Source organism: Cynocephalus volans, chromosome 1, assembly GCF_027409185.1.
Source record: "Cynocephalus volans isolate mCynVol1 chromosome 1, mCynVol1.pri, whole genome shotgun sequence".
In the NCBI taxonomy this organism is placed as follows: Eukaryota; Metazoa; Chordata; class Mammalia; order Dermoptera; family Cynocephalidae; genus Cynocephalus; species Cynocephalus volans.
Genome location: NC_084460.1, coordinates 294627992 through 294653627, shown reverse-complemented (window position 1 = coordinate 294653627; position 25636 = coordinate 294627992). Strand labels below are relative to the sequence as shown.

Sequence of the window (25636 nt, the reverse complement as noted above, 5' to 3'; positions counted from 1 at the left end):
GGTGCCCTCTGATCACCAATACTAGAGGGACACAGAAGCAGGAGAAGGTTCTAGAGGCTTGTTCCAGGAGGACTGTACAATGTGGGGGCCAAGTGCTGTGTGTGTGAGCGAATGTGGGAGTGAACATGCATGCAAGCACATGTGTAGGCATGTGTGAGCACGCAAACCTGGCTGTGCAGGGCCTCGAGGGTGTACAGGGCTCCTAAAATGACCATTACAGACAGGCCTGCAGCCTCGAGCTCCCAAGACCCGATTCATGGACTATTAGGTCAACGGGCACATCTCTGGAGACCCACCAGCTCAGCCACACCATGAAATCACATGTGATGTAGCCCCATGCAAATGAACCCCCCCAAATTCAACAAATAAGTATCCGTATTCCTATTGACCAGTTGGATGAGGAGGTACCACAGGGCTCAGTGTCCCCTGGACCTTACAGCTTTAACATCAGGCACTTTTTAGCCAATCTTGCAAGGGAGAAGGGGGAAAGGACTCTTTTTCTGCATAACGAAGGCTTTAATAACTGTTCTGATCACTCAACTTCAAACTGCCATCATTCAAATTCTCATCAAATGTGACGGCCCTGTGATAAGGAGGGTGGAGGGGGCTTTCCAGGGGAGAGGGGGTGGGGTGTAAGAAATGAGGAGAAAGAGAAAACTCCCTACAAAGCTAAAGCTGCCAGCAGCCGTGGCATCTCCTCCAGCTCCTCCTACGTCATAGTAAACATGCGTGCTGGCAAATCAAAGCAACCAGTGCTCAGACCGGTCTAAGGAACAGTTCCAAGTCACGGTGTCTTTATGCCAGAGACCAGGGCCCCCAAGCAGGGGGCCAGCCTGGGGCTGCCCCCCAGAAATTCAGACAAACCCTGGGTCCTCTTGCCCCACTCCTCAATTCCACGTAATCAAATGTGCAAAATCCAGGGCAGGTGAGAGAATTTCAAATCTAAGGTGAATCGCTATTGACCAAAGCTACAATTAAGAAGAGTCAGAAGCTCCTGGCTTTCTCCAAGGGAAAAAAAGCACTTCGCATCCATTTATTTCCCTCCATCATTCCCGTCTTTAAAGTCAATTCACTCAAAAGACTAGGGTGCCCAATGCGCAGGCGCCTCACCTCTTCTCCCCCAGAAAACCTCCTGAAAAGAGCTCACTTCGCCTCTGGCAAATTCCCAGTCTTCCAAGTGGACACCCCTTTCTCCGTCCTTCCGAGACACGAGGAGAAAAAGAAACTGAGGGAGGAGGGGGCGAGTAATGAGGAATTCCACCACCACCTCCCCTTTTTGGGTCTCAGTGGTGTCTTGGTGTTGCGGGAATCTGGCCTTGGCAGGGTGTCCATGACATCACCATTTCGGATTCTTAATAAAAAGACAACTTTCCAATAGCCAAATGCTCCTCTTCCCACCCTCTCTTTGGGGAATCGAAACACAGGCTTTTATTATGCTGCAGAAACATCACAGCTGCATTTAAGATGTTGCATTTGGGTCCTGCCTTTAAGTGGCTGCCCTTGTTACCTCCCTTTGAAAGGGGCCTCGGGATAAGTCCAGGGTAATTAAAATCTCCTGTCCAACCTTGACTGCGCCGCCAGCTCGCGTTACAGCCGTGGACACACGCTGCAGAGTCAGTTTCTTCTGGGCCTTCTCACTGCTCTTTTAAAATCAGGCCACTATTCTCTTGGCTAGGGCTATCTAGTAACACACTTGAAAATGGAGAGGGAACTTTCACCGGCCAGGCCGATGGTGCCTCTGGCTTCCCACACTCATTAGGAAATTCTCTTTCTTCTACAACATACCATTTAGGAGCCAGGCTCGTTGGTGACAGTTCCTAAGGACACAAAGACAGGGCTGGCCTATTAGCTCAGCTGGTCAAAGCATGGCGTTATAACGCCAAGGTCAAGGGTTCAGATCCCCTTACTGGCCAGTCACAAAAGAAAAAAAAATAATATAAACAAGACCCACCCCAAGAAACCAACAAGCTCACAGGCTGGGAAAGATCTGTTTTTTCAAAACTTTGAAAATTCTTAAGCCAACCAAAAAATAAAATAAGAATAAGAACAAGAAAATAAAAATAAAAGACCAGAGCATGTTTCGCAGTTCCTGTACGGATCTATCTAGCCCTGAACAAAAAGAATGGGTGTACTTGGTACTGGTCTAATCAGGTTACCTGCTGCAAGGGGCTGACACCGGAATGTGAATCTAGAAACTGCTTAAAAGTCAAACTCTTGCTGGCAGTAAGTGAACTCCTGGCAAGAAGGTGGGGGGTTCTGTTGGGTTGTTTTTGTAGTTAGGTGGTGAATCCATCTGAATCACGGTTGGGCTTTGGGAAGACTGATTCTCCTTCTGATGGGGGTGGGAATCATGCTGGCTTTGGATAAGTCTGAGATTCTGACCTTTCTAAATCCGAGGGCCTCCTTAGAAGAGTCTCCCCATTTCCAGAGCTAGTAATGCAAGACTGGGCAGCTCTTCTCACTTGCTATACTGGATTGAATAGTGTCCCCCCCAAGTTCATGTCCACACGGAACCCCAGAATGTAACCTTATAGAAAACAGAGTCTTTGCAGATGTAGTAAATTAAATTGAAATGAGATCATACTGGATTAGGGTAGGTCCTAAATCCAATGACTGATGTGTTTGTAAGGCCATGAGTGGTGCTGGTAACACCAAGATCAAGGGTTCAGATCCCCATACTGACCAAATGTCAAAAAAAAAGAGAAAAGGCCATGTGAAGATAGAGAGACACACACAGGGAGAACACCAGTTGACCAGCTGACGACAGAGGCAGAGATTAGAGACATGCACCTGTAAGCCAAGAAATGTCAAGGATTGGGCCGAGCCCATGGCGCACTTGGGAGAGTGCGGCGCTGGGAGCGTGGCGACGCTCCGCCGCGGGTTCGGATCCTATATAGGAATGGCGGGTACACTCACTGGCTGAGTGCCGGTCACGAAAAAGACAAAAAAAAAAAAAAAAAAAAAAAAAGTCAAGGATTGCCAGCAAGCACCAGCAGCTAGAGAAAGGCAAAGAGGGATCTTTCCCTAAAGCCTTTGGGGTGAGCACGGCCCTGCCCACACCTTGATTTCAGATGTCTAGCTTCCAGAACTGTGAGAGAATAAATTTCTGTTGTTTTAAGCTACCCAGTTTCTGTTATTTTGTTCCAGCAGGCCTAGGAAACTAACACACTCCCCCAGCAGTGGAGCTCACAAGTCCCTTCAACAGAACCCAGAAAGGCAAAACACAGTCCCAAGGAGACCCATAACTCACCACGTGGCCAGAGCACCACTCCCCAGCTCGAGCTCAGGTTAAATCAACTTCAAAGAATAGATCAGACTTGGCAAAGTGAATTATTAAACCAAAAAAGGACAACACAAAGTTTGCACATCCACCAACATTATGGCTATGTGATCATCTAAAAGTTAGTGACTTAAATCTACTGGGCCTTCACCATGGGCCAAATATTGAGCTAAATACTTCCCATATATTATTTTACTTAATCCCCACAATAACTCCACAAGGCAGATCCTATTCTATTTCCAATCGACAGAAGAGGAAACAGAAGGCACAGAGCTTTTAAGTAACCTGCCCAAAGCAACCTTCCAGGTAGCAGGTTGCGGGGTCGGGATTTGAACCCTGGAGGCCTGGCTCCAAGTTTGTGCCACTCTCAGCCTCAAAAGACTGTTTCGGCAATGAGTAAAATTTGGAAAGTCATACAATGGAGAACAAATCAGTGTGTTCTTTAGGATTTTTAACATGCTTATACTTTTTATTTATTTAGGCATAGACACCAAGGGAAACAGAAAAACAGGGGGAGAGACCATACTTCAGTTAGGGGCAGAAGCACGGTAAGGACTGTGTATGGAAGTGGCCACAGCTGACCCATGCTCACAGAGTCAGAAGGGTTGAGAAGGGGCTGGTATGTGTGGGACTGACCTCCGGGCAGGCCCAGGCAGCAGAGGTGCCCAGGAGGGCCCACAGTGGGGTTTCCTTGCCCGGCCCTCAGCTTGTGGCTAAGGCAGCTGCAGATACAGTCAGTGCAAGAGTGGCCGTGGAGCGGGGCAGGGGCACTGCTAGCAAATCTGAGGAAAAGTGGGCATCACGTCTTCAACAGGATTTGGACATAACTTAAAAAAAATTTAAAGGCAGCCTTCCCTGCTGGGAGAGGAGCACACAGCCTGCCCCAGCCTAAGCAAGGGCAGCAGCGTGCAAGTGGCCGCCTGAGCTGATGGGCTCAGGCACAGAAGGATCCAGAGCCAGCTGGCCAGCTGGAGGACAGCTAGAGGTAAAGGAAGGCAGGTGGCCCAGGGATGGCGGGGCAGCTGGTCTGACCTGGTGACCACAGGCATGTCAGGACCTCCTGATAAGAGGGGTGTGTCCATCAACTGCCGTTATGGCTGCATGCTGGGCACCAGGGGTGGATGAGAGCTGAACCAGAGACAATCGGAAGCGACAAGGCAGCACTGTCTCCCAGACTGGGGAGTCCCTGAGCCGGGTGCGGGGAGGGAGGAGGAGAGTTCTCAGCTGCCTCCGGGTGTAAGAAAACTGGGCAGAGGCACCCTGAACGGAGAACTAACCAGCTCAATTGGGGACAGTGAAGCCGATAGAAGCTTAAGGGGGTCGGGGCCAAGGAATCCCTACTTTTATAGGGTATGGGGAGCCTGATGGTGGGGCAGGCAGGGGAGAACTGGGGTGCAGGGCCTGGGAGGACTCCGGACATGGACACATTCACTCTTCGCTCTGAGGAGGGGATCGTGAGGCTCAGGCCTGGACACCAGAGCAATAGATTCCCCTGAACACAGTAATTGGTTAAGAGCCAATAGTAAAGCTACCTTCTCCCCTTCCCCCCAGAAATGGTACATTAAGGCTTCTGCTGTGGCTGCTCTTTAGCAGAGCTGCTGCGGCACACTGCCACCATCGGGGATGAGCCACTTGAGAATGGGGACAACACAGGGAGGAAGGTGTCTTAAGGAAAAGAGAAACTAAGCATCAATGGTATCGTCTGGGCTCCTAGATCCAGCCATACCTGAAGCCATCCTCGCTTTTTAGTTTCATGAGCCAAATCCGGTTTTGTTTACACCAATTTTGGTTGCAAGTGACAGAAAAACTAGCCTAGAATTCCGACTAACATCATCGCTCAGGAGAAAGAAATACCACGCATGGCTGGACTGTCAGCTCTGTTGAGACCCCAGACCACACACTGCCTTCCCTTAGCTTGACCCCGGTCCAGTACCTGTTTCCTTACAGATGCCACCTTGCTTGGTCTCTCAAGACCCTCTGACTGTGTGGACCCCTTTATTTTTAATTTTTTTGTTTGCTTTGTTTTTTGGCAGCTGACCTTGGTGTTATAAGACTGTGCTCTAACCAGCTCTAACCAAAGGCTTTATCTTTTTATTTAATTTAATTAATTTATTTTTGGTGGCCTGCAGGTATGGAGATCCGAACCCTTGACCTTGGTGTTATAACAGGCACTCTAACCAACTGAGCTATCCTGCACCTAAGAGTATTAATAAATACTCACAAATGTATCCTTCCAAAGATCGCTTTGCAGGAAAACAAAAGAAGCCCGAGTGATCACAAAGCAACCTGAAGATGAAGGTCCCTCCCCAGGACGCCCTCCCTGAACCCCCGGGACTGGGAGGAGCTGATGGGACGCGGGAGCAGCAGGGCCACGAAGGGCTTCACCCCAAGTCTCAAAGGCGCTCTGACAAGCCGTCGCCTCAGCGAATGCTTTTCCATCTCCGCCCAGTCGCATTCTGGGGCCCCAACGCTGCCTCCCCGAATGTCCCAACTAGACCCAGCAAATGCCGAAGAACAGTGCCTGGAAGCCGAGGACAAGTCAGGGTGTCAGGGAAGCGGAGGCTCCCAGGTGCCCACTCTGCAGACCTCTGCGCAGGGCCGGGGCCGGACTGGGCGACAGTCCAGCGTCACCCGAGGCTCCGGCCACCCAGCGCCCGCCACAGCGCCTTTAAATAGAACCTCCACGCCGCGGACAAACACATTCCAAGCGCTTTTAAAAACGCCCCAAGCGTGACCTGGCCTGCGGCCGCCGCTCCCCCAGGCATTTTCCGGTCTCGGCCCAGTTCTGGAAATAATATTAATAGCTCGGGTAGGAGCCTACGGTGTGCAAAGTACGGCCTTAAAAGGCAGGGACTATTACTGCCCCCACTCTCCAGATGAGGAAACTGAGGCCCGGGGAGGTCCCGGGCGACAAGGCCGGCTAGCGGGCCTCCAAACGCCTGCCTCTTGCGCCCGGTGGCAGTCCCCAGGTCGCCCCGGGTCGCCGCTTCCCCGCTCGTTGGGGCTGACAGAGCGGGACAGGAACGAGCCCCCGCCCGACCGGTGCCAGTGGCCGAGTCCGGTTCCGACGGGCGCCTCCCGCCCCACAGGCGGGAACAGACGGGGCGACGCCCCCAGGAGGCGCCCGGCCGCGGCGGCCCCGGGGCGTCCTGAGTGTCAGCCGCGGCGGCCGGGGAGCGCGCTCGCCTTTCGTTTTAGGGGATGGAAGGACAACGGGCTCATTCCTCCCGTGGGGGTGACTTTAAAGCTGGCAGGGGACGCGCGGCGGCGGCTCCCTTTCCTGGAAGCCGCGCTCGGAGGAAATCTGCGAACGGCGGGCGGAGGGGGCGGGACCGACCGTCCGGGGCCGGGGCCGGGGGCTCGGCGGCCGCGGGGCAACTTCTGGGCTCGGCTCCTGCTCTCGGTTCCCCAGCCCGGCCCGGGGCCCCACGGCGCCGGGACAGACTCGGGGGCGCAGGGTCTGGCTGGGCTGGGTCAGGTGCCAGCGCACCCCCGGGACCAGCACCCCCTGCCCACCCCGTCCCACCCGAGCGGGCCCGGACTCCGGGACAGGAAGCCCCTCCGCCCCCGGTCCCCGCTCCCCTCCCCGGTCCCCGCTCCCCCCTCGGTCCCCGTCCACCCCGGTCCCCGCTCCCCCGCTCCCCTCCCCGGTCCCCGCTCCTCCCCGGTCCCCGCTCCTCCCCGGCCCCCGCTCCCCCCCTCGGTCCCCGCTCCCCTCCCCGGTCCCCGCTCCCCCCTCGGTCCCCGTCCACCCCGGTCCCCGCTCCCCCGCTCCCCTCCCCGGTCCCCGCTCCTCCCCGGTCCCCGCTCCTCCCCGGCCCCCGCTCCCCCCCCTCGGTCCCCGCTCCCCTCCCCGGTCCCCGCTCCCCGCTCCCCTCCCCGGTCCCCGCTCCCCTCCCCGGTCCCCGCTCCCCCCCCCCCCCCGTCCCCGCTCTCCGCTCCCCTCCCCGGTCCCCGCTCCTCTCCCCGGTCCCCTCTCCCCTCCCCGGTCCCCGCTCCCCCCCCCGGTCCCCGCTCCCCGCTCCCCTCCCCGGTCCCCGCTCCTCTCCCCGGTCCCCTCTCCCCTCCCCGGTCCCCGCTCCCCCCCCCGGTCCCCGCTCCCCTCTCCCCTCCCCGCTCCCCGCTCCCCTCCCCGGTCCCCGCTCCCCTCCCCGGTCCCCGCTCCCCTCCCCTCTCCCCTCCCCGGTCCCCGCTCTCCGCTCCCCTCCCCGGTCCCCTCTCCCCTCCCCGGTCCCCGCTCATCCCCCCCCCCCGGTCCCCGGTCCCCGCTCCCCTCCCCTCCCCGGTCCCCGCTCCCCTCCCCGGTCCCCGCTCCCCGCTCCCCTCCCCGGTCCCCGCTCACCCCCTCCCCCCGGTCCCCGCTCCTCCCCGGCCCTCGGGCGCGCACTCACCGCCTGAACTTGCTCTCCAGGTCCTTGATGAGGCGGCGGCTGAACTCCGGGAACTCCGTACAGGGGCTGAAGACCGTGCTGCGGCGGGGTCGCGCCGCGCCCTCGCTGATGTCCCGCCGCCGGCTCAGCCGCGCGCTCAGCTCGGCGTCGGCGCTGGCCAGCGGCTCCCGGGCGGGCGGCTCGGGCTCGCGCTCGGGCTCGGGCTCGGGCTCGGGGGCCGGGGCGACGCCGGGCGCGGGCGGGGGGCCGCCGTCCTCGGCCTGCTCGAGCCACAGCCGGCGCTGCAGCTTGCGCGCCAGCTCCTCGCTGGCCATGGCGGTGGATCGGGGGACGCGGGGACCGGGCGGGCGGCGCGCTCCTCGCAGGCGGGTGGCTCTGCGACACTTCACCGGAGCGACGGGGAGCCGGCGGTTGGGAAAAACCGCGGGCGGGAGGGGCGGGGCGGAGCTGGGGCTTTAAGGAGGCGCCGGGGCTTGGGGACCGCCCGCCGGTGTCTGCGTGTCCCGGGGACCCCGACCCGCTTCCCCTCTCCGCAGTTCGGGACGGGGGACTGACTGGCCCTGGGGTGGGGCACGGACCCTCCAGTCAACTCTGACCTTGCCCGCTTCGGTCCCCGGGGAAACGGTAGCGGCAAAGTTTCACGACCGTTCGGGCAGTTCCTTCCTCGTCCCCCAGAAGGGCCCTGACTGGGTGCTCGCGGCCCGCGACAGGCTGGGGTGGGGGAGGCGAGCGCCCTCGGGTGACACCCAGGTCGTGCAGCGGGAGGCACCGTCAGGGAGCGCGGGGCGTGGGGGCTCTTTTTCAAGCACTCACTGAAATGTTTCCAAAACACACTAAAAATAAAGGAGCAAAAAGGGGCCGAGCAAGAAAAAACCCCGACTCCCGTGAGACCAGCACAGCTTCAGGGGCGCCGTCATTTTTAACTAGAGGTTAAACAAGTACCGTCGTCATTGTCCCCGAGGAAGGCCGATGCCCATGTGTGTGACATCAGCCGAGCGTTGAGAAGAATCTGGTAAACACGGTCTGCCCTGCCGTGGGCTGATGACTCAGGGCTTGTGCGCCTTGGGTGCCTGAGACCAGGGCCAGCCTTTGGCATGTGGGCGGGCTTAAGACACGCGGGACACCTGGGGGATTCCTTCCAGGCACCCGTATGGGTCTGGAGATTCCAAGGTTACTTCTTAAAAAATAAAAATATAAAAACATTTTCAACATCCGCACTGAACAATTCGACTCGGTTCTGCGAAAGCGCACTTTATGCATGAAATGGCGATTGACTGACCCCTCCAAATGGATCCCAAGGTGCTACCCTTCCTCGCCTGGTGCTGGTGACCAGGAGGTTCTCTTCATCTCGCTTGTCATCACGTATCCTTTGAGCATTGTACGTGACATATTTCACACACAGAACATGAAAAATTCTTAGTAGCCTCCATGAACAAGAAATTTTGCATGAGAAGATGATAAAACTTTAAAACATTTTTTGCATGCAAAAATTTACAACAATTTACATTAAATTTAAAGAATCTAACAGCTCTTTCTTCTCTTCCATTTGTGAATATGATTGAAGATTCTTGAATTATTGGGGGATTTGAACACAATTCCACATTTTCCGAATGAGGAAGAGCTTTTGCATGATGCACATATGTAATGGGAACAGTCACCTAGTGCCACTCAAAATGCGCATCCCTTGCAAGGGGCAGAAAATGGGGCTTGTGTCCACCAGGCACCTTGCTCGGCCTCCCTGCTGCTGAGGTGGGGGTGGAAGATAGAACACCCCCTTAGCTGTGGACTGCCCCTGCTGGCAAAACAGCTGAGGCCCAGGATGCTGACCAGGTAACAGCCGGCCACCCCTGGGAATGATGTCTCAATATCTCATTAGTGACCACTCCAGGTGGTCAGAGTCACGGCCATAGCAGGGAAAACCTTGCACTCCATCTCCCCTTCTCTACTGTCCGGGTGGGCACATGACAAAGCATTCAAACATGACGGGTGAATGACAGGTCAATATAAACATTACTGTGTAAATATGACCCAGGTTTTGTAAAATAAATTTCTATGTGTAGAAAAAAACCTAAAGAGCCCAAATTATTAACAGTTCTAAATGCTAGCAGTCCACATCATTTTCATTCTCTTTTTTAATTCTTATTTTTCCGAATTTCCTACAATGAATATATAAAACAATTATAATCAGAAAAATAAACGTCATTGTTTACATTGAAGAAGTATATATGGGAGGGCTGATGTTTTTGCTGTAGAGCAGCTGAAAGTGTTTTGTCTTACATCATCTCATGAGCTCATTTATTTCATTAACATTCTTCTGGGGTGGCTAAAGGAGGTTCCACATTTCATAGGGAAAATCAAGCCATTGTTTTAACTCCAAGACTTCTTGTTCAGTTCTATTGCTGTGTAACAAACCATCCCCAAACTTAGTGGCTTCACACAGCAACAACATTTATTTTGCTCATAAATCTGCACTTTGGGCAGTACTTTATCAGGAAATCTCTTCACTAATGCACTTAGCAAAAGCCGGCAGCTGGGGGTGGGAATCAGCTGAAGACTCATTCCCTCAAGTCTCAGGAATGATACTGGGACATGGTTGGCCCTTCACTGGGGCTGTTTGCTGGAATACCTACCCACAGCCTCTCCATGTGGCCTGGGCTTCCTCACAACATGGTCACGGGGTTCCACAGGTGGGCATCCCAAGAGGGAGAGTCAGGTAGCAGCTATATCACCTTTTATTTATTTATTTATTTATTTATTTTTTGTCTTTTCAGTTTTTTAATATTAGGTTTAATTTTAACATAAAAAGGTATATACAATTTCCTAGTATTGGAGTGGTGTGCTGGTCAATGTTTGATAATCACATACATGTTTAATAATTTTTAAAAAATTATTTAATTATTTAATTATTTATTTATTTTTTTGAGTTTTATTTTGTCGATATACATTGTGGCTGATTATTGCTCCCCATCACCAAAACCTCCCTCCCTTCTCCCTCCCCCCCAACAATGTCCTTTCTGTTTGCTTGTATCAACTTCAAGTAGTTGTGCTTGTTATATTTTCTCCCCCCCCCCGTTTGTGTGTGTGTGTGTGTGTGTGTGTGTGTGAATTTATATATTAATTTTTAGCTCCCACCAATAAGTGAGAACATGTGGTATTTCTCTTTCTGTGCCTGACTTGTTTCACTTAATATAATTCTCTCAAGGTCCAGCCATGTTGTTGCAAATGGCAGTATTTCATTCGTTTTTATAGCTGAGTAGTATTCCATTGTGTAGATGTACCACATTTTCCGTATCCACTCATCTGATGATGGACATTTGGGCTGGTTCCAACTCTTGGCTATTGTAAAGAGTGCTGCAATGAACATTGGGGAACAGGTATACCTTCGACGTGATGATTTCCATTCCTCTGGGTATATTCCCAACAGTGGGATAGCTGGGTCGTATGGTAGATCTATCTGCAATTGTTTGAGGAACCTCCATACCATTTTCCATAGAGGCTGCACCATTTTGCAGTCCCACCAACAATGTAGGAGAGTTCCTTTTTCTCTGCAACCTCGCCAGCATTTATCGTTCAGAGTCTTTTGGATTTTAGCCATCCTAACTGGGCTTAGATGGTATCTCAGTGTGGTTTTGATTTGCATTTCCCGGATGCTGAGTGATGTTGAGCATTTTTTCATATGTCTGTTGGCCATTTGTATATCTTCCTTAGAGAAATGCCTACTTAGCCTACCCACAGCCTCTCCATGTGGCCTGGGCTTCCTCACAACATGGTCACTGGGTTCCACAGGTGGGCATCCCAAGAGGGAGAGTCAGGTAGCAGCTATATCACCTTTTATAATGTAGCCTAAGAAGTCACATAGCTGAACTCTATTGGTCAAGGTGGTCACAAGGGGAGGGATGAGTGGTGACATTGCATGTGAGCAGAGCATGTGAGATGGGATATATATTGCTGTGGCCATTTTGGGATACTACAGTCTGCCAGCCTGGCCTCTGAAAATCCCTGCAGAATTGTGTCTATTCCATCTCTGGCACCTGGGCAAGAAAGGGTACATCTTTCAGCCCAGATGGGTCAGCACAGTTCTCTGGGCTCTTTGGGAAGGACTGACCTGCAAGTCACAAAGAAGTCAAAATGAACTAAATTCCAGAAAGAGAAAAGCAGAAACCCAGGGCTGCTTCCATCCCCATAGGCATTCCCTCCCACTTGTTTTTGGATTTTCGACTTCTTGAAATCTCAGGACTGGACTCAGTTAGCTCAGTTGGTTAGACCACAGCCTTATAACACCAAAATTATGGGTTCAGATTTGTATTAGAGGAAGGGGTTTTGACCTTTGAAAATACTGTTAAGCTCTTAATTTTGGTACCAGGAGCTCATTCCAAGTTTCTTCTTGCAGTCCCTTATTGAATTAGAAATATTCTAACATTAGTGATGATGGTTGCACAACTCTGTGACTGTATCAAAACCCACTGAATCATACACTCCAAAAGAATGAATTTTATGGTATGTGTATTCTAGCTCAATAAATCTGTTAGTTAAAAAATAACAATAGTAAGCCATTACATATTAACATAAACAATATTAGTGAGAAAATAGGTATTGTTTTACATATTTGCAAAGGTCTACCTTCTGGCTTTACAGAAGACAGTTGGATATTACATCTGCTTCTGCATTTGATTTGTTGCTTTGAAGTATGTGAAGAAAATCCAGTTTTCCACAGATAGCTGAAAATATAGTTGGATATACAAGAAGTCTTTAAAAAGTTCATGGAAGAGAGATAAATAAATAAATAAATAAATAGTTCATGGAGAATGCATATTATGAAAAAACTATGCATGGCTTTCAAAATTTTTTTGCAACAAGATAAACTCATATAACTAACTTGTTATAACATGTCTAAATAGGATCTAGTTTGAAGCACCAAGAAGGATAGACATCAGTTTGAAAATAGCCTGTATCAAAGCAGCATGAATTCTGCTCAAATTGAAGAGAAAACATCAAATTTATGGTGAAACTTAAGTGTAAAAATAGTGCAATCATGGACGACCTGCAAAAAGTTGATGGGGATAATGCCCCAATGAAATCAGCAGTTTACAAACAACTCATTTTAAGACGGGACGAGATATGTTAAAGATGGAGCCAGCAGTGGCAGACGACCCACATCAATTTTTGAGAAAAAAAAATTAATCTTGTTTGTGTCTTAATGAAGAGGAGCGATGATAAATAGCAAAAACAATAGCCAACATCATAGATATTTCAATTGGTTCAGCTTACACAATTGTGACTGAAAAATTAAGTTGAGCAAACTTTCTGCTTGATGGATGCCAAAACTGTTGTGCCCAGATCAGACGCAGGCCAGAGCAGAGCTTTCGACAGAAATTTGTAAAAAGTGGGATCAAGATCCTGTGTTAAAACCCCAGGGTCGGGCCGAGCCCGTGGCGCACTCGGGATAGTGCAGCGCTGGGAGCGCAGTAGTGACGCTCCTGCCGCGGGTTCAGATCCTATATAGGAATGGTCGGTACACTCACTGGCTGAGTGCCGGTCACGAAAAAGACAAAAAACAAAAAAACAAAAAAAAAAAACCCAGGGTCAAGAGTTTGGATCCCCATACTGGCCAGCTGCCAAAAACATAAAGATAGAAATAAAGATCCTGAAGCATTTCTCTGAAGAATTGTAACAGGATAAATCATGGATTTATAGGACAATCCTGCAGACAAAGCATGATCAAAGCCACGGCTACCAAGAGGTGGAAGTGGTCCAGTCAAAGCAGAGGCTGACCAGTCAAGAGCAAAGTTCCTGGCAACAGTTTTTTGAATACACTCAAGGCATTTTACCTGTTGACTATCTGGAGGGACAAAGAATGAGAGCATCTGCTTGTTATAAGGGTGTTTGGAGAAAGTTGGCCGAAGCTTTAGCAGAAAAGTGCCCAGGAAAACTTCAGCAGAAAGTCCTTCCCCACCACCACAATGCTCCTGCTCATTTCTCTCATCAAACAAGGATAATGTTGCAAGTTTCACTTGGGAAATTGTTAGACATCTACCTTACACTCCCAATTCAGCTCCTTCTGACTTCTTTTCATTGCCTAATCTTAAAAAATCTTTAAAGGGCACCCATTTTTCTTCAGTTAATAATGTAAAAAAGACTGCATTAACATGGTTAAATTCTCAGGACTCTCAGTTCTTTAGGGATGGGCTAAATGGCTGGTAGCATTGCTTACAAAAGTGTCTTGAAGTTAATGGAGCTTATGTTGGGAAATAAAGTTTATATTTTTTTATTTGCATTTTTTTTTTTAAAGATGACTGGTAAGGGGATCTTAACCTTTGACTTGGTGTTGTCAGCACCACGCTCTCCCAAGTGAGCCAACCAGCCATCCTTATGTAGGGAACTGAACCTATGGCCTTGGTGTTATCAGCACCACACTCTCTCAAGTGAGCCATGGGCTGGCTCTTGCATCTTTTAATTCCTTTTTTTCATGAACTCTTTGAAGTCCCCTCATATAGCTGGAAAAAGAGGTGTAATTTTTGTTTGTTTCTGCTATTCTTTTTTTTTTTTTTTTTTTTTTTTTTTTGCTCTCTCTTTTTAAATTTTTTTTTGGGGGGGTTACATATGGAGGACTGATATTTTTGCTGTAGAGTAGCTGAAAATGTTTTGTGTCATCTCATGATGCCTTTTCAGGTAATTGTGACTATCCTTTCTTGATATGACACCAAAGCTCAGAGAAGTGATAGTTTCTTGAAGTTCAGCTGCAATGTGAACTGAAAGCATATGAACAAAGTCTTCATACTCTGCTACATAAAAATCTGTTACTCTGTCTTGCACATTTAATTGATACTTGGTCAATGCATTTTTTTTTGTTGTTGCATTACGCATTGATCAAGTTAACATATTTCACTTGTATGATATTAAAGTTTTTCAAAATTCTAATTTTTGCTTGATACTCACATTTTGTTATTGATAGCTTATACTATCAATTGCTTACCTTAGAGTGACAGACTTACTTTGTACATTGTTCAAGAAAGTGTCTCCAGGGCTGGATGGTTAACTCCATTGGTTAGAGTATGGTATTATAACACCAAGGTCAAGGGTTCCTGGATCCCCATACTAGCCAGCTGCCAAGAAAAAAAAAAAAAAGAGTCTCCAAATACCCAACTGTGAAAAGCCTTAGATTGTTGGTTGTTCTTTCAGGTAAAACTGATGTTTTGTGGAAGAGGGTGTGAGCTCAGCTTATACTCAGTCATACAAATGCTTTTCTCAAGATGTCCATCCAGGCCAGTTAGCTCAGTTGTTTAGAGTGTGGTGCTGATAACACGAAGGTCCAGGGTTCGATCCCTAAAAAAATGGCAAGTAATATCTTAGCATTAGGAAAATAATTCTCAGAGGTCTGTGGACTGCTTTTCAAGAATCTCTAATCTACCTTATTTCTTTAACTGGAGGCTTAGTATTCTATTCTCTGTGTGTGGCATAATCTGACTAACCCGTCCCCTGTTGACGGACATTCAAGTTGGTTCCTGTCTTTCATGTCCGCACGGTACTGCAGTGAACAGAGGGCGGACTCCCATCTCATGCAGCTGTTGGGTTAAAAGGCGAAAACCCTCATTCATTCATACATGCAAGCATTTGTTCATTCATTCAACAGCTACGAACCCAGTACCAAAACTGTTCTAGATGTTTGGGAACAGCCAGAAACAAAACAAAGTCCCTGGCCTTGTGGCCCACATTCTAGTGGGGGAAACAGTCAGCAAGATAAATAAAAATATACAGTATGTTAGAAAGTAGGTACAGAGACAAAAATAAAGTGGAGAAGGGCCTAAGGTGAGAGGGCAGCAAGTTGCAATTCTAGGTAAAAAGGTGGGGGGGGGCGTGCATCCTAGAGGAGGTGACATTCAAACAATGACCAGCCGAAAGTGAGGAGGCCCAACAGTAAAGCGTAGTCAGAACACGATCATTCAGAGGCTATAGGTTTCTCCAGGAATGTCTCCTCAAGGGCAAATTTCAGGTCTTTGTTTATGTTTGAGAAAACCTTTAAAGGGACTCACACACTCTCTCCAGGCTCGGCTGCTCTCCCAGTGGGAAGCCCACAGGCACTACCTGCTTGGGTTTCTCACCTTTCTCTTTTATCAGCCCAGACTGTATAAATGAACACCTGCGAGCGAACCACACCTTGTGCCAGTGGTGCCCCTGGCATAGGTCCTGGTACCCCTGTGCTGGCACAGCTGCAGGAGAAATTCCTGGCAGAGAATCAGGGAATTGGGGAACAAAAGCTTGGGGAGCTTTTAAACCTCAGACTCCAGGCGCCAGGCCAGACCTAGAAGATCTGACCCTCAAGTGAGGCCTGGTCCCCAGGGCCCCTCCGGCTCCTGTCGTCCATGTCTGTGGTCTGGGGAGCAGGCTGGGGTCTGGAGACCTCAGGAACCTGCCAGGGAACTTGCCAGGGAACCTCCCGGGAGCTGATTAGCTCAGACCGAGGTTCCCCAATGACCTCAGCTCCCTGTGGGCTCAGAGAACGAAGAGACTCCAAATACAGGATGCTGCTAAAAGAAAGAAAAAAAATTAACTTTATTTATTTACTTATTTTTAGTGGCTGGCCAGTACCTGAACCCTTGACCTCGGTGTTGTAACACCAGCTCTAACCAACTGAGCTAACGGGCCAGCCCCTCCAATACTCTCATTTTTGTTCCTCTGAATCCTGTGGGATTGGAGGTGGGAGGAGCAGCTGTCAGGAGATCCCACCAGCCCTATCTTGTCCCCACCCGTGCCCTTCAGAGGTTGGTACCACCCAGGGAGCTCTTCCCCACCAGTGACTCTAGCCCCACATCCTGTCAGTCACCTCACGGTCCCACCCCACAAGGCGACTCCATCCTCTCCTGTCCTGTCCTTCCTGGCATCAGGCTGGGCGGGGCTCACCTGGGGAAGCCAGGGGGGCAACCTCTTCCTCTCCAGGGGCTTAGCCCTCCACCCCCTGTCCCCTGTTCCCTCCCGCAGGCAGGAAGAATGCGTAATTTCATTTGTAACTTTGTATTTTAAACTTTCTAATAGCTATATATATATTTTTTAAAGTAGAAGGGCTGGCTGGTTGGCTCAGTTGGTTAGAGTACAGCCTTGTATATGCCAAGGTCTTAAGGGTTCAGATCCCCATGCCAGCCAGCCACCAAAAAAAACCCAGTGAAGTTAATTTTAATAATATATTTTATTTAACCCAATACATGCCGAATATTATCCTCTCAACCTGTAACCAACATTAAAAAAATGTTAATGAGGCATTTTCCACTATTTTCTTTTGTACCAAGGCTTTGAAATTTGAGGTGTGTTTTACACTTAGAGCTAGCTCATCCCAGTTCTGACCGGCGACATTTCAAGTGCTCAATAGCCACACGTGGCTGGTGGCAACTTTATGGAACAGCTCAGTCCGGAAGGCAAATTGGAGCAGCCGCTGCTCCCTCCTCTGACCCTCCCTGGGCATGTCCCGCTGCTCATCTCTGGCCTCCCCTCCCTCCCCGGAAACCCCTCACTCCCCCACTACCACCAAAGTTTGCAGATCCACCCAAGTCTGACCCAGCGCTCCATGGATGCTACACCTGGGGTTCAAATAAATAAAATCCAAACTGCACCACTGGTCGCAGTTCCCAGATGACCTTTATTGTTCAAGTCTGGGGCCCTGGCTGCAGGAAGCCCATGGGAGTGGGTGGGCTGCCTCCCCCTTGTGGAGGAGACATGTCCACAGTTCAAAGGTTTGCATGGTGCTGGGCACTTGCTGATGGGAGCATTCCTTAAAGAAGTTTGGGGATATTGCTCCGCATGTTGTCTGACAGTTTTTACATATAGCACAGGACAAGTTAACCTTTTGGGGGTCTAATAATAATTAACTATTCTAGTTCTTCCCTTTAGACACAGAACCAGGAGCCCTCTGTCAGGGGCACAGAGGGGTGAGGAGGAGAGAAACGGTATAAATCCTGGCTGTGTCACTCAGTGGCTGTGTGACTTTGAGTAAGTTACTTAACCTCTCTGAACTGTAGTTTCCTCATGTATACACTACAGATAATACCAACCACAAGACCTACAAGCGTGTTATGATGAACATCGGACTTAGTAGGTGTTCAGTATCACCCTGCAGCTGCGTGAGCCCTGTTGCTATAGGCTCAACACAGATGGTGGCTAAGGTTGGAGGTGGGAAAATTGGCTCCAGCCACGAGATTCTCTGTGCCCTCTTTTCACAGCGGGTAGGCACTGACGGAGCTGGTTTGCAGGGGAGTCTCTTGCAGCCCTCACCCACATTACTGCTATGCAGGCAAGTGGCTCAGCCCTTCATAATACCAAAAGCCCACACCAGTCAGGGTGGCTTGGTAACAATAGAGAATCACATCACTGCCATACCAATGACTTCAGTTTTAATTTTTAGAAAACCTTGGTCTTAGCAGCTCCTTTAAGCACTCCAAATTGGCTTTGTGGCTCGGCTTGCCCCCCTGCTCCTCCTTCTCAGGGAACCCCCACCCCAATGGCAGATTCCTCCAGTATTCTTGTGCAGATCAAGCTACCCCTCCCCCAAACCTGGGACAGAGTCTCTGTTTGCATTTCTAAGGGTTTTGCTGGTGCTGGGGAATTCTGTGGCCTGCGGTGTTTTGAGACAAAGACCTAGTAGTTCTTGAGGTGAGCAGGGTTCTTTCAGGATCTCCGGTGTAACAAACATCCACCTATACACAGCTTCAGTTTAAGAGCAGTCCATCCCAAGAAAAGTATTTGAAGATTTAACATGTGGACTTAGAGAAGTTACCACTAACAAATGTATCAAAGTATCCAGAATCTTAAGATGGTGGGGGGTGCAGGGTGGAGTGGCTGCTACAAAGCAATAATAAAAAGACAAACTAACGAAAAATTGGGCAACAGGAGTGAACACTGTTTCAAACTTACCTAAACAGGTCTGAGCCGCACACAACTCTTATATTCTACTTGGTGGGGTAGTATAGCAGCCAAAGGAGTTTGGGGTGGGTGTTAACTATTCCCCCACAATCCAGTTACCAGGCTGTTAGGAAAGCCAGCCTCAGACCAAATTCTGCTAAACATACAGGTATTTTTTTTTTTTTTTTTTTTTTAAAGATGACCAGTAAGGGGATCTCAACCCTTGGCTTGGTGTTGTCAGCACCATGCTCAGCCAGTGAGCAAACTGGTCACCCCTATACAGGATCCAAAACCGGAGCCTTGGTGTTATCAGCACCACACTCTCCCAAGTGAGCCACGGGCCGGCCCTTAAACGTACAGGTATTTATTACACCGACATTCCTAGTAAGCAGACATGAAACAGTTCATACAACCTATAGTATTCTGTAGATTCCATGAAGTCTCAAGTCTGGCTCTTGGTCTTTTAGGAAACTCAACTGCACCCTTCACCAGAGGCAGTAGCACATCCCAGAGACAGGATTCCTTGCCTTATTTAGGATCAGCATCGCACAACCAGAAACCCTCTAATCAACGGCTGGAAACAGGTTCATTAAAGATCAAGCCTTCGGGGCAAGTACCAGCCTTGCTGGATTCTCCTTCCCAGTGCGATGTGTGTGGGGAGTGATTTTAAACAATTTTAGGCAATGCGCATATCTTGATTAACAATACATTTTATTTTTTTTTTGGCGGCTGGCAGGTGTGGGAAACGAAAAACACTTTTCATGTCACCAGTGAGAGCCCGTTTTTAACATTCATCAGTTTAGTCAATGGGCCACCATATTCACCAATAAAAAAAATTCTGACATCGTTATGCTAATTAGCAAATCAAGCTTCCTCCAAGATATGGATCACAGAAAGACATGTATTAGCCACATCTGGAGTGGGGCCTTCTGATACAATGTTAGCTGACACCCCTGGACTACATATATATATATATATATATATATTGGTAGCTGGCCAGTGCAGGGATCGAACCCTGGACCGTGATGTTATCAGCACCACACTCTAACCAAACGGGCTAACTGGCCAGCCCTTCTTTTTTTTAGTTGAGGTAAAATTCACATAACATACAATTAGCCACTTGGAAGTGTAGGATTCGGTGGCATTTAGTGCATCCAGCATTGTGCAACCAACTTCGAAACTTTTTCCTCATCTCAGAAAAATACCCTGTACTTCCTTAAGAAATCACCCATCCCTCCCGCCCCCCTCCATCCCCTGGCAACCACCACTAATCTGCTTTCTGTCACTATGGATTTGCCTGTTCTGGATATTTCATACAAAAGGAATCACACAATATGTAACCTTTTGCGTCTGGCTTCTTCCCAAATAATGTTTCCGGGGTCCATCCAACAGGTGTCATTGCTTCATTCTTGTTTATGGCAGAACAATATCCCATTGTATGGCTATATGACAATTTGTTTATCTGTTTATCCCTTGATGGACATCTGGGCTGTTTCCACCTTTCAGCTGTTACGAGTAGTGCTGCTATGAACATTCATGTACACGTTTCTGTGTGGACATCTGATTTCTCTTCTCTTGGATGTATACCTAGGAGTGGAATTGAATTGCTAGGTAATATGGTAACTGTGTTCACCTTCTTTCCCTTGCAATTCACGTTAATATGTTTGACTCTTTTGAGGAACTGTCGATCTGTGTTCCACAGCAGATACACCGTTTTACCTTGTGATAGTCAGGGTTCTCCAGAGAAACAGAACCGATAGCAGAAGTCCCACAATCTGCAGTGGGAGACCCCGGAAAGCAGGTGGTGTGTGGAATTCAACCCCAGGTGCGGTGGCCTGAGGACCAGGGGAGCTGATGTAAGTCCCAGTCTGAGATGAGGTGTCCCAGCTCAGAGAGGCAGGAAAAAAGGGAGGCATTCCTCCTTCCTCTGCCCTTCCTTCTGTTCAGGACCTCAAGGGATTGGGTGATGCCCCCACACTGGGAGGATCGTCTACTTTACGGAGTCCACTGATTCAAATGCTAATCTCATCTGGAAACACCCCCGCAGACACAGCCAGAGACAATGTTTAATCCAGGCACCTCGTGGGCCATCCGAGTTAGCACATAAAATTAACCATCACAGACATTCCCACCAGCGTTGTATGATGGTTTCCATTTTTCCACATCCTTGGGCTGCACATTTTTAATACCGAGTTAAGGTTTGAGGAACTGGCATACACATAACATTCCACTGTCTATGCCGAAATTTGTTACAGTACGTATGTTGTCGTAAACAAGAAGTTCACAGAAGAGGCGACCTGAATCGTCAGTAATTGCAAGATGCTCTGCCTTATGGGTAATCACGGAAATAAAATACAAATCGAGACCACAATAAAAGGACATTTTCTACTCACTGGATTAGTAAATGTTAAAAGATCTGACAAAACTGAGTTTGGACTGGAAGGTAGACACTGAGCACCCTCATACGTCACCGACAAGAGCGCAAACTGGTACAACTGTTTGAAGATTCACACGTTCTGCTACTCTTATGAACCCCAGGAGAAATGTTCAAAAATATTTATAGCTGTTGGAGTGAGCAGGACTGAAGCCATGTTGAGACCTAAAACTGCCTGGGCTGTAGGAAATTTTATTATTTATTTATTTGGGGGCAGCTGGCCAGTATGGGGATCTGAGCCCTTGACCTTGGGGAGGAAATTTTAAAAAGACAGTTTTTCTTTTCTTAGCATGCATTTCTCTGAGTTCCCTCTTTTCCCATGGTTTTTTTTTTTTTTTTTTTTTCCGTGACCGGCACTCAGCCAGTGAGTGCACCGGCCATTCCTATATAGGATCCGAACCCGCGGCGGGAGCGTCGCCGCGCTCCCAGCGCAGCACTCTACCGAGTGCGCCACGGGCTCGGCCCCCTGTTTTCCCATGGTTAATTGATATTTTGAACCTTGGTTATGAGGCCGGATGACATTTGCATGAATGTAAAGTGTTTTCTAGTCAGCCTGGAGCTGTAGACTTGCCATGAGACAGAAACTATCCAGAGCCTGAGAAACCAAGTGTATTAGTCCGTTTTGTGTTGCTATAACAGAAATACCTGAGACTGGGTAATTTATAAAGAACAGAGGTTTATTTGGCTTACAATTCTCAGACAGCTGCCTCTGGTGTGGGCCTCAGGCTGCTTCTGCTCATGCTTCTAAAGTGGCAGCCAGTGGGTACAAACAGATCACATGGTGAGAGGAAGCAAGAGAGAGAGGGGAGGCGCCAGGGTCTTTTTAACAACGAGCTCTCACGGGAACTAATAGAATGAGAACTCACTCATTACTCCCCCCACCTGCATGAATCCATTCATGAGGGATTCACCCCCACGACTCAAACAGCTCCCAACACTGCCACATTGGGGATCAGATTTCCACATGAGGTTTGGAGGGGACAACACATCCAAACTCCATCACCAAGGAAGACATCAATGAAGCTGTGGCGATTCCACCCCTGAAGCAAATCAAAATCCTGCAGGACCCTAAGACAATGTCAAGGATGAGAACAGAAGTCAGGTGGAGTCTTGGCGAGAAGTTGCACCTGGCCCCTGACGTGTCGTGCCCCCTACCCACGGTCCACATCTCCCCCTCCTGCCTTCCATTCCCCGCCTCTTACTCCTTAAAAACCACTCAGTAAATCTGAGTCTTTGAGATGGTTTTAACCTGGCCATCTCCTTCAGGTTTACAGGAGAGGTGGGTTAGCCTAACATCTCTCTCAGGCTACCAGTATTCCTGAAAAAAGCTGACTTCCTTTGACTTTTGGGTTGTTTCTGGTTGTTTTTGTTTTTCTTTTTGGTGGATGGTCAGTACTAGGATCCAAACCTTTGACCTTGGTTTTATCAGCACAACGTTCTAAACAAGTGAGCTAACTGGCCAGGCCTGTTTGTTTTTGTTTTGGTGGTGGGCAGCCAGATTTGTGTTTTGTAACAAAACTAATAAATGAATGAACTACAGGTATGTTCACCAATTTGAATGACTCACAAAAATAATGTTAAGCAAAAAAGTTGCAAAAGAATAGATACATTCTATGAATACACCAAGCAGAAATGCATGTACCTGTGCACTGAAAGGCATGTATATTTAGATTCATGGCAGCTTTATTCACGAAAGCCCCAAATTGAAAATAATCCAAATGTCCATTAATGGTAAAATGGATAAATAAATCATGGTAAATTCATACAATGCAGTTCTATACAGCAGTGAGAATGAACAAATAAAAATATGTATGAAAAAATGCGTGAATCTCATAAACTTAAGGTCAAGAGAAAGAAGCCAGACAAAAAAGAATATATCCTGAATGTTTATGTAAAGTTCAAATTAAGCAGAAAGCAGCAGCCTGTAGTGTTAGAAGCCAGGGGTGAGGGTGGGATTAGTGACTGGGAGCAGGCACAAGAGGGGTCTCTGAGTTTCTGGTAATGTTCTATTTTTTGATCTGGTTGATAATTGTACGAGTAGTTCACTTTGCACAATAATGTTAAGCAACAACACCCTCATGATTTGTGTGCTTTTTTGTATTTGTATTTGTGGTGGTTTTAAAACTTGGCCACAATCGATTTGGCCCTCATCCCATTGAGAGGTAGGGTCTATGTCTCTTGTTTTTGGAACCTGGAGCCACCATGAACGAGTCTGATTGCTGCCAGGATGGAGGTGCCACATGTAGGCTCTGCAGATGGGCCCAGAGCAGCCGATCATTGGGCCAGCCCAGCCCAGGTGCCACATGTGTGAGTAAAGATGTTGTCTTAGAATTAGATCGTCTATCCCTGGCTTTTCCAGCCCCAGCCATTGGGGTTACCCAGCTGTCGAATCACCCCTGACATTCTAGAGCAGAGAAGAGCCACCTTGCCTGTGCCCAAACTCCTGACCCAGAGAGCCCATGGACATCATAAAATGGTGGTGGCCATCTTACACCACTAAGTTAATTTTTTTATAGATTGTGGTTGGGCTGCCTGGTTAGCTCAGTTGGTTAGAGCACAGTCTCATAACTCCAAGGTCAAGGGTTTGGATCTCTTTACCGGCCAGCTACCAATAAAAATATAAATTGTGGTAAGTTACAGAGAACAAAATGTACCATCTTAACCACTTTTAAGTGTACAGTTCAGCAGTGTTAAGTACATTCATATTGTTGCACCACGGATCTGAGGTTTTTCATCTTGCAAAGCAGAAACTCTGTACCCACTAAACACTAATACCTCACTGCCCTTCCCCCAGGCCCTGGCACCCACCACTCTATTTCTGTCCCTGTGAGTCTGACTACAGGTATTTCATATAAGTGGAATCAAACAGTATTTGTCCTTTTGTGACTGGCTTATTACACTTAGCATAAGGTCCTCAAGATTCATCCATGTTGTAGCATGTGTCAGAATTTTCCTTCCTTTTTAAGGCTGAGTTATATTCCATTTTGTGTATGTGCCACTTGTGTTTCATTCATTCATCTGCTGATGGACACTGGGTTGTTTCCACCTTTTGGCTGTCCCAAATAACGCTCCTGTTACAAACATGGCATGCCACTAAATTTTGAGTTGTGTGTGCTGTTATGCCACAACCAATATCTGGAGTAATGTGCCTTACTTAATAAAAGTTTATTTTAAAAAATGGACAATGTTATTAAAAAAAAAAAAGTGTTACTCAGCAAAGCATTCCTTCAAAGACTGGGCAACACACAGACACTCAGGGAACGCAGCCCTGTGATCTCTTCTGAGGAAACAAAAACCCTCCGTGCGTGATGGCACCATCCAGAGATAAATCGAAATAAACAAGCTTGGTGGAAGGTCATAAAGACTAAGGGAGAATTATGGTTACTCTGGTGAATATGTATGACATCAACCTTGACCTTGTAAGAAAAAAATATGTAAATATATAGTATTTAGTACTGTATATAATGCTATACGAGGGTACTTCAAAAAGCTTGTGGAAGGGCTGGCCAGTTAGTTTGGTGGTTAGAGCATGGTGTTATAACACCAAGGTTGAAGGTTCGGGTCCATCTTACTGGCCAGCTGCCAAAGGGGGGAAAAAAGTTTGTGGAAAAAATTGAATTAAAAGATAACACGAATCTTTCCATGGGCTTTTTTGAAGTCTATATGCACAACTATACATCTGAAGAGGGTGGAGTGAAGTTGGAGGCCATCGAGAAGGAACTCATTTCTTCCTCTCAGTATTAGGAAACCAACTAATTGTATCTTCTATTGAACCAGGTAGGGTTTTTGAGTTGTTTTGCTTTGTTTTTAATAACTAAAACAACAACAACAACAAAGAATAAGTGATTTCTGTCTGTCTTGATCCCCTGTAGAGGTTTAGAAACCTTGATTCCTGGGCCGAGCCCATGGCGCACTCGGGAGAGTGCAGCGCTGGGAGCGCGGCAACGTTCCCGCCGTGGGTTCGGATCCTATATGGGAGTGACCGGTGCACTCACTGGCTGAGTGCCGGTCACAAAAAAGACAAAAAAAAAAAAAAAAAAGAAATCTTGATTCCTATTTGATTATTAGATAGGGTTTTTAGGTAATGCATGTATGGAACAAAAGTCCTCAGATAGGAGGCAAGAGCTTACAGCTGGGGCAAGAGCCCACTGAATCAATTCTAATCACTGTTTAAGTAAGGAATTGTATACACTGATGGTTAATATAAAGGGTTCATTGGAAAATTTTGTGAGAAGGAAACTCACACAGGTCTAAAGCCTTTAATGTGAACAAGAGAACTGAAGCAAAACAGGGATTGTTCTGAGGGCAATAACCCTTAATATAATAAAACTTAAATGATGGGAAAACATGTGAATTAAGATTTCCAAGGATGTTCTGCTAGATTAGTTAGGACATGGGGGTTGTTCCACATTTTGCTTTAAGCTGTTTCTTTGAGTTTCTCAAGAAGTCAGGCACTTCAATAATTATCTTATTGTTTCTTTTGCATGTCACATAGCTTAGATTTATGACTCTTGATGGTATATTGTTTAAACTATTTTGAACCATGCATGCTTGGATGAAGATTATTATATAGCCAATTTCTTTATGTTCTTACTATGATTGATTAACCATCTGTTTTTTTCCTATAATTTCCTTGTCTTTACA

The 25636-nt window shown here is 48.1% G+C and overlaps 1 protein-coding gene across 1 annotated transcript in view; it reads right to left on the bottom strand.

Annotated features, from left to right (window-relative positions):
- EFHD1 (EF-hand domain family member D1) overlaps positions 1 to 8024 on the bottom strand; it is a 37335-nt gene extending 29311 nt beyond the window's left edge. Inside the window, exon 1 of the mRNA XM_063114043.1 lies at positions 7672 to 8024. Coding sequence (XP_062970113.1) covers positions 7672 to 7985 — 314 coding nt within the window. The 5' untranslated portion in view covers positions 7986 to 8024. The remainder of the gene's footprint in view (positions 1 to 7671) is intronic.
- Between the last annotated feature and the right edge of the window lie 17612 nt (positions 8025 to 25636).